The sequence below is a fragment of the Rhinatrema bivittatum genome, chromosome 5 (assembly GCF_901001135.1).
Source record: "Rhinatrema bivittatum chromosome 5, aRhiBiv1.1, whole genome shotgun sequence".
In the NCBI taxonomy this organism is placed as follows: Eukaryota; Metazoa; Chordata; class Amphibia; order Gymnophiona; family Rhinatrematidae; genus Rhinatrema; species Rhinatrema bivittatum.
Window position 1 is genome coordinate 216,010,844 of NC_042619.1, and position 16,687 is coordinate 216,027,530.

General features: G+C 43.5%; 1 protein-coding gene across 1 annotated transcript in view; it reads right to left on the bottom strand.

Moving 5' to 3' along the window:
* Positions 1-16,687, bottom strand: part of ATP6AP2 (ATPase H+ transporting accessory protein 2) — a 76,342-nt gene that overhangs the window by 55,829 nt on the left and 3,826 nt on the right. The window contains exon 2 of the mRNA XM_029603154.1: positions 7,226-7,356. Coding sequence (XP_029459014.1) covers positions 7,226-7,356 — 131 coding nt within the window. The remainder of the gene's footprint in view (positions 1-7,225; positions 7,357-16,687) is intronic.

The following is a 16,687-nucleotide window of genomic DNA, read 5'->3' on the forward strand; positions in this document are numbered from 1 at the left end:
CAACCTTGACTCTAAGGAAGAAAGATGAACAATGCCTTGTGAACCGCCCTTGTCTCCAAAACAACTGGCCGATTAGGACACTTCCCTTATTGACCACTGACCTTGGGCTGCTCGCCCTGACACATCACATAGGCCACTGCTGCCAGCACGTTTTGCACTCCAGCTACATGAAATGCTGTCAGAACTGTCAGGTGCTTCTCCGCCGAGTGAATCAACTATTGAGTCTCCTAAGAAACCATTCGCCTTTTGGTCTCTCCCTGTTTGATCTAAGCCACTGTAGTTCAGATCTAATTCTCTTGAGACTGGCATTCGTGGACATTACCACCCAGTCCGGGATCTCCAGCTCCACTCCTATCTCCGAACTGGGATGTAACTGCCACCACACGAGCCTGGACCTGAACTCTCCCTGAAGTGGCAAAGGAAGCTGATACTCCTCAGACAGCAGATCCCACTGGGACATAGGTGCCTCTGTAGAGGCTGCAAGTGAGCAAACGCCCATGGAACTAACTCTAATGTAGATGCCACAGAGCCCAAGACCTGCAAATAATCCCAGACCCTGGGCACAGACAGCTGCAGTAGTTGAAGCCCTGAGACTGCAGCTTTGATCTGTTCGTGGTAAGAAACAGCTTGCCCAATATTCCAATGGCTGGGAAGGCTCTAGGTGGCTCTCTGCCAGGTTCACCACCCAGTCCAAATAGCAGCAAGAGGTTTGGACCATCATCTGATGTGGTATAACTCCCCTTCTGGAAGTGTCTTTTGCGTCGATGCAAAAGCATCTTGCATCATTTTTGGCATGGTCATGGATCTTCGATGCATCAAGTAAGTCATCTTTTCTATGCTTCAAGGTCTTCAATGCAGATTGCGTCAATGACTGATGCATTGTGCATAGAGTTCTTTGACACAGCATGTGTCAAGAGGTACTGCTTTGATGCACCGTGTACCAATGGCCTTGATGCACCTTACATCACTTGCTCCAGTGAACCATGAGTCAGGCAATCCAATGCAGCATTTGGATGATCTGATGCCTTATGTCTATATGCCTTTGGTGCGCTGTGCATTGAGAGATCCGACGTGCCATGCATTGACTGCTTTGGCAATCTTGATACATCTTTGTGGGATGTTAGTTTCTCCCGATACTGCACAGATTGTTTCTTCTTTTTTTGACAGCACTGAGGCGGATTGCACAGACTGCATCGAGGAATCTTAGTTCATTGCTTTGGTAGGCACTCTGATCAATTATGTCGACTGTAGGCGTTTCGGGCTCAATGCACCTTGGGCTTTCCAATCTAGGTCATTACAGTATGAAAAGGAAGCTCCAAAGGATCTGCTCCAGCTGCTCTTAGAGGATGGGGGAAGACTGGCGGCTCTTGTTCCTGGTCCTTAAGCTGGCTATTTTGGCTGCTCTGAATCTTTGGGACATCTGACTATATGCACAACAGTTCAGTTAGTCATGGTCTGGTCCCAGGCAGAAATGTCCATCTGTTATGGACATTATCTGACCACAATTACAGGATTTGAAACTACTGATTGTTTTCGAGGTCATCTAGTACTTTCAAGGAGCTCTCCACAGCTTTTTCTTTTTCTCTTTTTTTTTTTTTTTGAGCCAGAAGGCTGAGATAGCATTGAAAAGTGCTGTTGTGGCTTGCTGGGAACCAGCGAGGCACGAAAAGATTAAACTAAGGAGAAGAATCAAGAGAGACAGATAAGCCATCCTTGCGAAGCATGGACAAAAATAGACTGAGGAGATTCTGCGGCAACGCCCGCATGGGAACACACGCTCATGCTCAATAGGGCTCAAAGCTTTACTGGCTTGGAGAGATAGTTCTGTTCAGTGCTGCCTGATGACATCACCCACAGATCATGGCTAATTCAGCCCTGCTTACTGAGGGAAAACAATAAGTATCAAATGGCCATAGTCTGAGCACTTTTTATACCATCTTGGATATCAGCTGAATCAGTGGAAAAAACATACACGAGGGCTACATTACACTTGAGCAGAAGAGAGACTTGAGTGAATCAGAGTTTGCTGGGACAAATGGAACAAAATCTAGCCACTTTTCGTTTTCCTCCGACATGATGAGATTGATTGATGGGAGATCCCAACGACTAACAGTCTGTTGACTGTTGCAGGGTCCATTTGTGTGGATGTAATACCCCGTTGAGGCGGTCCACTAATGTGTTGGCAACCCCAGGAGGTAAGCTGCTTGAAGGACCGGTTGATGATTGAACACTCTTTCCCATACCCTTATTGCCTCTTGGCAGAGTGTACATGACCCTGTGCCTCCTTGTTAGTTAACCAGAACAAGGCTACTTGATTGTCGGCTTGAATGTGAATAGCTCCTTCCCTCAAGGAGATGCAAGACATTAAAAGCATGTCTAATCACTTGCAGTTCTAGAAGATTAATTGAAAACTTCCTTTCTGCTAATGACAAAATTCCTTGGATTTAGAAGGAACACTTATGCACTCCCCATCTCTTAGTAGAAGGATCCGTTGCTAATGTCATCTGATAAGGAAGCAGATGGAATGGTGCCCCCTCTTGAAGGATGTAGGGATCCAACTACCAGTGAAGTTCTTGTTTCATTTCCTGTGAAACATTTACCGAGGTTGTCAAGGGTTTTCCCAGTGGGAGAGGAGGCACCATTGCAGGAATCAAATATGGATGTGGGTTAGTGAACTGCTGCCACCATGTGGCCAGGAACTAGTACTTCCCTAACTGTCATCTGACCTATGTTCAGCAATCAATGAGCAAGAGATCTGAGAATGTTTGCTTGATCTGGCAGAAGTGTTCTCTCTTGTACAGAGTCTATCCATGCCCCGATGAATTTAATTTTCTGAGATGGGATCAGGGTAAAACTTATCAAAATTTGTTAGGAATCCTAGTGATTGTAGGAGTTGAACTGACTTCTGTAGGGAAGGCAGCACTCCTTCCTAGAATGTTGCTATCATTAGCTAGTCATATAGGTAAAGAAAGACACAGGTGCCTTAACGATTGAAATGTGCTTCTACTACAAATAAGCATTAGATAAAGACCCTCTGTGACACTGTCAGACTGAAAGGGAGCAACCAGTACTGGTAGTGAGAGGTTTCCACCACAAAAGGTAGATAGTGCCAATGGGAGGGATGGGATGGATACATGAGCATAAGCAACCTACAGGTTCAGGGCACATATCCACTCCTCAACCTGGATGAAGTGTAGAATCGTGTAAAGGGAGTTCATCTTTAACTTCTCCCAAAGTTGATTCTTGTTTAGATTTCTTATATCCAGGATGGGTTTCAATCCTCCAGATTTCTTGGGGATAAGAAAATAGAGAACTACCCCTGGCCATGTTGATCAAATAGGACAGGTTCTATTGCCCACTGTGCGCAGAGTGACTCCACCTCCAGACAGAGCTGAACTGAACAAGATGGATCAGTAGTGAAGACTGATCAATGAGGAAGCGTGGGAAGCTGAGAGAAACACAAACAATGACCAGACTCCACAATCAAGAGCACCCAGCAATCTTTGGTGATCTTGCTCAATTCCTCCAGGTAGAGGTGAATTCTCCCCTCCTACTGGACAGGATTTGTGCTGTGTTTAGAGATTGGTCAAAAACTTGATCCAGGTTTATGCTGGACCTGCTGTGCCACTTTTGGTTAGTGTCTTTTTTGCTGTTAGCTTCAAACTGGAAGCTGCTATTATGGAAGCAGAAGTGGAACTTGGTTTTATTGGAAATGCTGGAAGCGGCATCTCGAAGTACAACCTCTTAAAAGTAAAATGGGGCCGCCTTGAAATAGCTGGTCAAGAGTAGCTAGACTGACATAGGTTGCTCCTTGATTTGAACTGTTTCTTTGCTTTTGTCTCCAAAGAGATGATCTATCAAACAGGGGATGTCTGCAGACTTATCTTAAAAACTGCTGGCTCTCAACCAAGCCAGAGTACTCTGATTGAAAGCTGAAGAGGAGCTGTCCATCATACTCAAACCTCAAAAACGATGGTGTGTACACTCTTCCACATTTAGGAGCAGCTGTAGGTATGCAGAGCCACAATCCATTGGAAGAAATGGTTTCAATTTTTGAATGCAATAATGTAAATATTATACTATGTAAAACTGGTGAGCAGAAATGCATGCATTAAAGCATGAAGCTCTGGAACACCTTTTAACCAAAATTGTCCAGAAGCCTGGGGTCTTTCCCTGGTGGAGTGTTTGAGAATATTCTAGTTTTCTTTGCACTTTTTAGCACTGATTCCTCCACAACTGGTCTCTATATTTTAGGTCCAATTTCCTAGCTACTGGGGTGCAGGAAATCAGATTCCCACATTCCCATTTGTAATTTTTGCAGGATAGCATGGATTGGAATGGCTGCTGGCTCTGCCAGGGTGTCTAAAATCTGAAGAATGTCAAAGACTTCTGTACGAGAAGCCGTGTCCTTACAGATGTCAACTCTGAGTGCCTTACAAAACTTATCTAGGGGTCCTCAAGTGGAACAAGTGTTCTGGAGGCTCAGGAAGGGAGATGGAGGGGATTCCTAGAGAACCCTCCTCAGATCCTAGATGAGAAGGGACACTAATCCAGGATTCCAATGATGAAGTAGGCAACTGAGGGGTCCTTGGTTGCCTTGGAGGGGTACATTCCTGGCGAACATCCTCTGAATGGCTAGACTTTACTGCAGGAGAGTTCCAAGGACTAAAACCACCTTGCAGAGGCTCTTATGGATTACCCATCAGGTCTGGGGTAACTGGAACTCCTTCTTGTGGGAGTAAATCTGATATTCTGGAAAGGAGAGGTTGAGAATTGCCCTTCTTGTCCTTAGCCACCAGAAAGGACAAGAAAGTCTTGACCAACTACCACTTGGTTTAAGGGTTGATGTGTTCTCTGGCAGGGCATGGGAGATAGAAAATCCTCTTCAGAGACCAGAATGGAGTTTGCCTATATATCCTCTAGACTTTGTAAAATTTGTCCTGGAGGCTGGTTAGAAATTAACACCACCATGGAGCAAATGAGATCTAGCATGTCCAGATTCGGACCTTATTCCAGTAGGATGCTACCCTAGAAATTGAAAGCGGTATTGCTTTCTGCCCGATAATCTTCCTGAATGTACTTGTGATTTTGTGAAGAGCTGTGTCAGGAGCACTGTGGCCCAGTGTATCAATAATGCAGAAGCTTGTCCAGATGAACACAGCATCAAGGGAGGGAACATCAATGGCACTGAGGCTTAATGCGTCGAGTGTTCCTTAGCTGGATGCATTAACAGTGCCAAGGCCAGATGCACGGATGAATGGTGCATAGGCTACATCAACAGTACCAAGACTCAATGCTTTTTTGGCACCAACTGCACTGCTAGCTTCGAAGAGCAATGCTTTTTAATAGGCCCCCAAGCTTCATGATGCCTGCAAAGGGCTCAATGACCCCCGAAAATAGTGTTTCTTTTGTTTACTCAATCTCAAGGAAGTGGAGGGGCCCCTGGCCTGCTCCAGTGAGGGGAAGGGGAGGTTTTCTCTAGTTGCTCCTGCTCAACTTGACACCCAGGGAGCAAGACTCGGCTCACGTCTGGGAAGCGCAGCAGCTGTGGCTCTTCAGAGACTTTTGCAGCAACTCCATCTTCCAGGCCCTGGACTTTTGGGAATGCGGAGACATCCAATCACAGTGGTAATAATTGGCCAGCTTTTGCTTTGGTCCCAGGCACTGGTAACAGAATTTATGTCCATCTGTAATGGACATTTTCCTACTGGGGGGGGGGGGGGGGCAGGTTAAGATAGCACTGGAAACTGCTGTTTTTTGGGGGCACAGGGGCAATGTAGTAAATGAAAAATTTTAAAATAATGAAGATATCACTTAAGAAAAAACAGGATACACATCTGTGCTAATGCTCGGACAAAAAAAGCTGAGGGGTGCACGAGGCAACTCTTGCTTAGTAGAGCAAAAGCTCTATGAGCTGTCAGATGATGTCACTCACGTGTCATAGTCTCATTAGCAGCCCTGTTTGTCAAATGAGAATTTTGTGTGGTTATCTTAAGATGAATTATTAGCCAAACTTAAACAGCTTGGTTTGCAGTTGAAAATTCTCCTAAATCTACTCTAACAAAATTAGTCCAGCTAGATTTAGGCCTGCTGGAGCTGTTTGGCTAAATTTAGTCAGGCAGTGCTAAAATATGTGCTAACTAGCTATATCAAAACACCACCTTGCAAACACCTCTGGCTCTGCCTCTATTTTTCCTGGTTAAATCTGTGTGCCTTTTTTTTTTTGTTGTTTAGCAAGACAAATTTAGTTGGTCAGAGAAGAAATTTTAGCCAGTTAGATTTAACTGTTTAACTACCAAAGTTAACCAGTTAAATCTCTTTTGAAAATCCTCCACCCCATTGTCAGGTCGATCCAGTAAAGTGTGCTCCGTCGGAGCGCACTGTCACCCTGCTCTGGACGCGTGTTTTCCCTTACCCCTTATTCAGTAAGGGGAGGAAAACACGCGGCCCACCCGCGGCACCTAATAGCGCCCTCAACATGCAAATGCATGTTGATGGCCCTATTAGGTATTCCCGAGCGATCCAGTAAGTAAAATGTGCAGCCAAGCCGCACATTTTACTCTAAGAAATTAGCGCCGCCCAAAGGTCGGCGCTAATTTCTTCCGGCGCCAGGGAAGTGCACAGAAAAGCAGTAAAAACTGCTTTTCTGTGCACCCTCCGACTTAATATCATAGCGATATTAAGTCGGATGTCCCCAAAAGTAAAAAAAAAAAAAAAAAAAAAATTTTGAATTCGGCCCGCGGCTGTCGGGCCGAAAACCGGACGCTCAATTTTGCCGGCGTCCGGTTTCCGAGCCCGTGGCTGTCAGCGGGCTCGAGAACCGACGCCGGCAAAATTGAGCGTCGGCTGTCAAACCCGCTGACAGCCGCCGCTCCAGGCCAAAAGGAGGCGCTAGGGACGCGCTAGTGTCCCTAGCGCCTCCTTTTCCTCGTTTGCACCGCGTCGCCTAATTTAAATACTGGATCGCTCGCACCGGCGAGGGGCCGGTGCGCGCGCCGGGAGAGCGGGCGTTAGTCCGCTCTCCCACGGACTTTACTGGATCGGGCTGTGTGTTTGGCATGCTTAATGAGGGGCTGGTGGCCTCCCTTCTAAAACTTGTAAAATCAGGCATTCCAACTGAAGACAACTTTTAGGAAAATACTTTTTAAGCTATCTCTGAAAGCTTTACACTTGTTTATATATACACCTACTCAGACAAATAATGTTAAATTGTTCAGATTCACACCTCTTCCACAGAGAAGCCCATGGAGAGTACAAGCAGGTCTGGGATGCGCTCCCCAGGGAGGGGCCAATTTCCATCTTGGAAGGTAATGGTCTGAGGCCATCGCAGCACCGTGAACTCAGCCGCCAGTGTACCTGAAATTCAAAAGGAGAAAAACATTTACAACACATCACTACCGAGCTGCCAATCCATGCAGTGTCCCAGTACGCCTTATCTTTGTACTACAGACTGACAAGAAGCTGCCCTATCCCTTCATGAAAGCAGCACCAGGACAGGTCGAGTCATTCCGAGTTTTACTCCAGTACATCTATGGATCTATAGTTCTAATTTCTAAGAAAAGAAAAACTACAAGTTTAGAGGTCAATGGGGTAAAACCAAGACTGCAGACATCTATTAAACCCTATCTAATCTAAACTCAAGGGAGAAATGAAGACCTTGCAGTACTCTCTAATGCTTTTCTATGTAGCACCAGAACATCTGCAACAGTAAGAATTTACAAAAAATTAACTTTTTTTTTTTATTGATGCCATAAAACATTTTTGGCAAGTCTGTAACATGTTATTCTACTTCCTCCAATCCCCCAGACTACACATTTAGAGTCAGTAATTGCTCTTATCCTGACGTCACAAATATTTTGACACGTCAGGATAAGACATGAACTCTAGAAGGCAAGCATTTACCCTTTAAAGGGCCTAGTTTATTCTTCTCTCTCATTCTGCAATTTTGGGAGAACACTTACTAAATAGGGATCCCAAGAACTTCCACACCTAGCCTGCTCTTAATATGTAACTGGACTTGACTATATTGTAACCTCTTAGGACAGACCTTTTAAACCCTCATTCAAGAGCCCTTTAGTAGGAAAAATCAATTATTTCTTATCATCTAGTAGCTGTGCAATAAAATTGTGCCATTCACTGACAAACATACCACACTTGCTGGTCACCCTTCCATTATGCAGGAATTATGTTGATTTGTATTGCTCTGTCAGTTTATACAACTGGCGGCTTCCATCCATTTAACTAGAATGAATTTCAATGCTTGTGTGACCACCAACCTCGCCACCTCCTTTGTTCCAGGAAAAGTTCCAAACCAACTATCAGGCCGATACAGTAAATCCCGCGGGAGAGCCGGCGCTCCGAGGCGAGCGCCTGCTCTCCCAACGCGCGCCCAGGCCACTCTTCTGGGCGCGCGATCAAGTATTTAAATGAGGGCCCGCGGTAAAAGGAGGTGCTAGGCACACTAGCGCATCCCCAGTGCCTCCTTTTTGACAGAAGCGGCGGCTATCAGCGGGTTTGACAGCCGACGCTCAATTTTTACCGGCGTCAGTTCTCAAACCCGCTGACAGCCACGGGTTCGGAAAATGGACGCCGGCTAAATTGAGCATCCGTCTTCTGACCCGCGGGCTGATTTTTAATTTTTTTATTTTTGGGGCCTCCGACTTAATATCGCCATGAAATTAAGTTGGAGGTTGTACAGAAAAGCAGTTTTTTCTGCTTTTCTGTACACTTTCCTGGTGCCGGCAGAAATTTCTGTATGGCGCGGGAATAACTAATAGGCCCATCAACATGCATTTGCATATTGCAGGCGCTATGGGGCTTGGCCGCACGTTTTCGACCCGCTATTACCCCTTACTGTATAAGGGGTAAAAATAGTGTGTTGAAAACGCGCGGCCAATCGCGGGCTAACAGTGCGCTCCACTGTACTGTACTGGCCTGAGAGTTGGTTCTGACAGAGGAAAAGCTTGGCAAGTTTGTGTTTTTTGGAATTGGTTCTGTCAGGCAAACGTGAAACCATCACAGTACAAATTAACCAAAAGTGATGAACTACATACTGTAACAATCACTGGGTAAGAAAAACCATCCTAGGTACCAAGGTAAAATATGGTACTGGTAATAATACAGCAATCCATAATCCAAAGTGATTTACAGACTAACACTGTCAGTGGTTCCGAAATACAGTCCTGGAGACCCCTCAAAAGGTCTGGCATTTAAGGTAGTCACATTTTCAAATGTATCTATTTCTTGGACTAAAGGCATACAAATGAAACTCATTGAAACATAAAATATGATGGCAGATGAAGACCTTACAGCCCATCCACATCTCCCGTTCATCTTTATACTCTCTTGCTCTCCCCTCAGAGATCCTCTATGCTTGTCCTATGCTTTCTTGAATTCTGATGCAGCCCTCGTCTCCACCACCTCCACTGGGAGGGCTGGTCCATGCATCCACCACCCTTTTCTGTAAAGAAATATTTCCTTAGATTACTCCTGAGTTTACCCCCTTTCGCCCTCGTTCCAGAGCCTTCTTTCCATTGAAAGAGGCTCACCTCCGGTGCATTTATTCCTTGGAGGTATTTAAATGTCTCCATCATATCTCCCCTGTCCCGCTTTTCTTCTAGGCATGTTTAGATCTTTAAGTTCATCTCCATATGATTTATGATAAAGAGCATTGATTATTTTTATCAGCTGCCCTCTGAACAGATTATTTGGTTTATATCCTTTTGAGGTGAGGTCTCTAGAATTGTACACCGTAGTTCAAATGAGGTCTCGAGGGCTACTCCCCTCCCTATGCACCCAAGCAGCTTTCTTAGTCACCTTAAGATCATCAGACATGACCATCCCCATATCCCCTTCTTGTTTTGTGGGCAGCAGGTCACTCACTATACCGTACTTTTCCCATGGGTTTTTGCAACCCAAATAAATAGCCATGAAATGTTTTACTATTAAATTTTAGCTGCAGTCTCTAGACCATTCCCCCTCAAGCTTCACTAGATCTCTGGATATCTACCTTATTGCTAATTATCATCTGCAAAAAAAGGCAAATCTTTCCCAATAGCCCTTCTGCAGTACCACAGATGAAAATGTTGAATAGAACCAGACTGAGGGCTGACCCCCTGCAGCAGATTACTGGTAACGCCCTTTTCCTCAGAGCAAACTCCTGTATCACCAACCCACTCAGTCACTTGAACATGTATTATATGTAAAAGGTTAAGAGCTTGGTTCTAAACATCTGCATAGTGTATATTATATACTCCAGCAAGACCACTCTGCTCTTCATAGCAATGCTCGCTTCAGGTTCCTTCTACTATTAAGCTGTAGGTGACTCTCCGTTCCCCATTTTCATGTTTAGGATCAAAGCTCTGGAATTTAAATCCAGCAGATCTATGTGCAGAAAAACATAACCATGTTTTCATATCCTTCTTAAGTCAGGTAATTTTTATAAACCAATTAGTATTTACAAACTGTGTTCATTATTTACATTTCTGGTTATCTGATCCTGTATTGTTATAAATTATACTTGTATTTTTTTTACTACTTGATTATATATGGTTTACACTGTATTATGATTGTGTTTATACTTCACCTCGAGCAGAAGTGAACCATCAAATTTAAAAATAAATTAAACATCAAATTAATTTGGGGGAGCCATTGTTCTACACCCCTCAGAAACATGCTGGCCCCATAATTCACTGATGGGTATACGTATTTATCAAATTGTGTTGATGTGCCATTGGCTATCACAGACACCACACTCCTGCTAGCTGGTGGAAGCAGGGGCAGTGCCAAGGAGCTTAAAATAAAAAAAAAGTGTAGACACACTTAGCAGACCTTTAAACACCATCTCTCTGCTGGAGGAAGTGGTGAAGACAAAAATGGTGCAAGATTTCAAAAGGGCATGGGATAAACACTATGGATCCCTAAAGGCAAGGGGGAGGGGAATGAAGTAAGAGGCATGGGGGTAACTTGCTAGTGTGGCAGATCCTACCCTTAAAAAATAAGCCTTCATACTGTGATGCAACTCCATTGCTCGCTGCTTCAACAGCACGGGGAAAAGTGGAAGAGAGGAATTGGATTCAGACAACCGACACACAGGCCGATACAGTAAAAATGGCGGGAGAGCAGATGATCAATTTTGCCGGCGTCTGTTCTCAAACCCGCTGACAGCCACGGGTTCGGAAACTAGACGCCGGCAAAATGGAGCATCCGGTTTTCAACCCGTGGGCCAATTTTACATTTTTATTTTTTTTTAATTCTTAATTATTTTTAACTTTTGGGACCTCCGACAATTTCGCCATGATATTAAGTCGGAGGGTGTAAAGAAAAGCAGTTTTTACTTCTGATGCAACTCCAATATAGTTCTCTGCTTCAACTGCCGGGGGGGGGGGGGGGGGGTAAGGAAACTGAACCCAAGAGTCCTTACCTTGGCAGTCTGAGTAACTGTAAGTATGGGAAACTGATAACTATGGGAGCTTGCTGGGCAGACTGGATGGGCCATAAGGTCCTTTTCTGCTGTCACTTCTATGTTTCTACGTTTCCTGCTAAGGGGAGATGCGTTACTAATCATTTCTGTGACATAAAGTCCCTCTGATACTTGGGTAAGAACCCCAGGTCTGCTAATCAAGCAGATGACGAATGCGTCTTGAAAATATATTTTTTTTTTACTTCTGTTTTTAAACTATTTTCTCCTTCAATCCCAAGGTCAGCATCTTTGCTACCTTCTTATAAAAAAGGAAAAAAAAGTATTTCTCTTTGCTCTCCACCCCCTAAACAATCCCGTTCTCCTTGCATTCATTCCCTTTGTTTACCCACCGAAATTTAAATTTCCCAAGGATATTCTTTGGGGCCAATTCAATACTGTATGCTAGCCGCTGCGCATGGCCTAACACGCGATTGGATGCGCGACCATAACCCCCGATACAATACGGGGATTAGCGCATTCAAAACACGCATCCAAACCTCCGCGTGGCTAACAGCACTCATCAGGTGAAAATCCATGTAGACGAGGCTATTAGCTAATCCCCACGATCCAATAAATTTTCCGCGTGGCCAACGTGCCCTTGCAATGCAGCAAATTTTATGCCAGCTCAGGGCTGGTGAAAAAGGTATGCCATGCTCAAGGGTGCATTGAAATAAAATAAGAAAAATCCTGCTTTCTGAGATTCCTCCTGATAGTACTTGTAGTGATACTACGTAAGAGGAACCGAATAAACCAGTATTTTAAAAAAAAAATTTTCTTTGAAAAAAAAAAAAAAAAAAACAATGTTGGACGCCAATACACACACAAGATACATGGTCCAGGCTGTGTATCTTGTGCATGTATATGCCGGTAGCAGGAGAAAATGGATGCTTGTAGATTGAGCATCTGTTTTCCTAACCGGCTTGGCAGCCACGTCTCCTGTACGCCTGATTCCAAGGAGGCACTAAGGACGCACATTTGTTCCTAGTACCTCCTTTTTAGCGTGACCCCTCATTTTAATATTGGTTCGCGAGCCCAGAAGAGGTGGCTGGGCGTGCATTAAGAAAATGGGCCCTCAGTTTTCTGCGCACATTTATTGCATAAGGCCTTTTAAGTGTTTCTGCCAGACTGTCCAGTACTTTCTAATCCAAGTATGATGAGAGCAAATCTAAGATGTACATCCATTTTAGATACAAAAAAAAAAAATTAAGATAAATGAATTATGCACAGAAAAATGAATTTTATGAGTGAATGGACAGTAGCTAAACTTGTGTTATTCAATGCCTTTCTCTTTATGAAATTATTATTTTATTTTTTTTTTTTAAATAAAATATTACAAGTTTATATGCTTAGCCGGAGTCCCTCTCCTCCTGTGTAAGCTGTCTCTTGGAAAATCTGGAACGCTTCTGCTCCACACCACTGTCTTAAATTTTCAAAATTCCTCACTACATGCTACTCCGAGAACACTGCCCCACACCTAATGTAGAAACTGAGGTGTAATAGCAGTACAGCCACAGTAAAGTGTTCTGCAACTGACAGGTACAAGCAAGATCTGCCCTTCAAAGTCAGCCTGAAAATTGTTAATTTCTCAGAAAGATTAGAGTTTAAGACTTTCAATGCCTTCTTGCTCAGCCACAGAGAATTATGGATTTAAGCAAATTGGGGTGCTGATCCTCAGGAGCACCCCTCTATGCAGGCATCATAGTGATACATGGAAAGCATGCACAGATGAACTCAGAAGAGACTGTCTGCTCCCTTTTCTCCTTTGCTCTCCCCTTCCATTTCATAGCATGTCTCAGTGGCACTGGTACCACTTGCAGGTCTGAGGGGCACACCCAGTGTCACTTGTCTGACGGGGGTCAATAGAAATCGCAGAGGCAAGCAAAACTACTGCAGTGTACCCAGGTCTGACTGGTTCTGATAGGGGGGGGGGAAGGGTTTCAAACTACAGGGATGGGCCCAAGCAAAGACTTTTTAAACACCAGGGTCTGGCTATGATAAATGGTGTGCACCTTTTTATTGTCAAAAAATAATGATAAATCAAACAGATTCTGAGAAAGAAAGAAATGAAGTATAACCAGGTCCAAAGGAGGAACCAAGGAACAGGAAACTGGATTTTGAAAGAAAAAAAAACAAAACAAAAAAAAAACTAGTTTATGCTTCTGCTTTCAAACTTTATGCAACAGAAGTGTTTCTAAAATTCCCCTTCCTATTGCTCATGTCTGTGTGTGTGTGGGGGGGGGGGGGGGGGGGTGTCTCATGACCAGTGCTTCTCTTCCATGCAACACCAGCCCTCTTTTTAAGATGCCTGAAGGATCTTTTCTGGATTGTGGGTGGTATCTGTCGCTATTTGGACCTGGGGTATTAACAACATGGTACTGGCCTCTGCTCATTACTCTGTTAGCAGCAAATCGACCAAGAAACCTGGAACAACTATTTAGGAATTAGAAATGCGTACAAATCCAATTCTTGAGAGGCTGCCTCAGCTGTCAGTTTACAGGAGAAACACTTCTGGTTTTCCATCATTCATGGGGGTTATTTTGACCTTCTGGAGGTCAGAATCTTCTCATGTGAATACACAACAGTCGTAACTATTGACAGTAAACAAGGACTCTTACATCATATGAAGGTCTGCGAGCGTATTATCTGTCTTTCTACTAGGACCTTGTTATAAAGAACAATTTTTATTCAAGCTACTTTTTAAATGCCTTAAATAAAACTTCAGGGGTTTCTACTCAGTATGGAAAAACAACAGAAAACAGCACACTACAGAGTGATGCTTGCAAGGAAGCCCAAATTCTGGGTTGTAGCTGAAACCGAATGATTTATTCTTGCCGTCTCAAGGTCTCTCTCCTCATATGCAGTTTCCATCTCACGTCCTCACACAGCAGTCTGGCCTGGTAATGAAAAGCCTTTCAAGGCCAGTGGGGAAAAGCAGGCAGGCAGGAGGAGGAACAGGGACCAGACAGATCGCCTTTGGCGTGATCACGACAGCTTGTGCTGTTTTCTAGCCTCCCCCCTTCCCACAGCCACTGTAAGGAAAGGGAAGATGCAGCTACTGCTAAAGCTGCTTTTAAAAAGCTTTGCTAACACAAGCCTTAGTCTAACCCTGTTCTGAAAAGGCAGGGCTCAGACCCGAGATGAGAAAAGAAGCAGTGTCTGCCACAGGTTGCACCACTCAATGACTTAGGCAGAGAAGGAACAAAAACACACAGGTAAGAGTCTCCCATTCAGCTGGGTTCTGTGATGTCACAAACCACATCACATACCATGCGAAAGCATCTCTGTTCCATTGCTCTGGGCATAGTTGCTCCCCAGGGGATGAGGGAAGTTACATAGCTTTTCCATTTTTTGAAGCGCTGCGCTAAGAACTTAAGGAGTAGAGGGGAAATTTTCAAAATGCCCAGGGAGTTGTAAAGTTTGAGGGTATTTTCTTTTATGCATGTTAAAAATGCTCACAAACCTTGCACTTATTTATCTAGGTAGGGGGTAAAATAGTGCTCCTAGTTTTGGAAATCTCATGTATGCATGCTGATTTACTCCCCAACTTATTAAACACCATCTCCCACACCTTGGGAACATCTCTTTTTAAACTAGCTAAAAGCATCAGTATTGTACATACCCATAACTTTTTTATCTTATTCTACTATATTCGCTGCTCCTGAAAAGTGAACTTGGGATCTGCATTATTATTACTATTTTTATTACAAAGTACATTTGCTATGGATGCCTGTGTGTGCTTTTAGTCAAATTGTAGATGGCAGCTTTCAGACAGGTCAATTTACCCAAGTAAAGTCATATTTACACAAGGAAATGGCTTTGAAATAGCCCTCATGTTTAATGGATAGAAGGCGATCACTATTTTCCAAGTATACTTTTGAAATAGTGCCCATGCACAGAGAGTCCAGCTTTCTTTTAAGAATACTGACTGAGGCTTGCGTCTCTGAATATAAAATCCTACCTATGCCATTTAAACTTGCAGCACTTACAGTAATGGTGGCCACAAAGCACCAACTGAAGGAAGAGAATAAAGCTACAACTCAACCGACTGCAGAGCTGCTGCTGCTGGTTCTAGTACCAGCTGAGACATGTCTGCTTCATAGGATCACACAAGCCCAACAACACATGACAAAAGCCTCCTAGAGCGCAGAATTCAAATAACGGTGACTCGTTATCTTGGAAAGCAAGGCAAAATATTTTTATTTTAAGCCTGCCTTTCCAAACAATCTCAAGTAGACTTAAAGCGTTATCTGAATTCAGATACAAGTCCTTGCCCCAAAGAGCTTACAGCATAAGCAAGCGCCTTAGAAAATAGGAGATAAAATGACCACCAAAGATCACAAGGACTGTCAGTTGAGAGAAGAAAAATTTGAATCCTAGTTTCCCTGATTCTCTCAGCCCATTGCCACTGCTACTGAATTGGAATGTGTCCATATTAAATCCACAAAAGCTAGGAGCAAATTTAGGAATTTGATCTCTCTTTATCAAAGCTGGCAGTGGAAACTGGTGTGTATATTGAATTATATTTAAAGCATTTTATTTTCACCAAACCAGTTTAAGGTAGAAGCCTAATGTGACTTATGTTGCCTTGGACTAGTACAGGCAGTGCACAAGCTTGTCTAGGCCATGTGCTTGGCTGGTGTCAGCTAGATAGATCTGCGCTCAGTTACCCAAAACTCAAGGAAACTGAGTGAGTAAAACCTGTTTGGACAAGAGAGTGTAAATACAGAACCATCCTTTAGAGACCTTGTGTAATTCTCCAAAGCCTGCATACCATCACTCTATCCCATTACAAACTGCAGAGCCAAGGAAATATAGATTTTAAAAATAGTGGAAATGAGGTAATATACATAAACTCCCAAAAATGTTATAGGCTAAGCTCATTAACCAGCTAACTATGCACCATAATATGTAAAAAAGCCTCTATTGGATCTCTGTTCCAAGTCCTCTATAAACTCCTTTCAAATGTTAGGTGCACCCCCTTTATACAGGCCAATGTAAGCAGAACGTATTCCAAGTAAAAATCACTTGTGATAGCAATTTTAAAAAATGATACTGCTGTATTTATCTTCATATACCAAAATAAGGGAGACATTCATGAACGTTAAACATTCATTACCACTATCTGATATCAATTGGTATAATATAAAAGCAAGTCACATTTAAAGTGCTACTTGATAATATCTGTCAATTATATGAACGGAGCCTGAGCTATTACACTGTATCAAT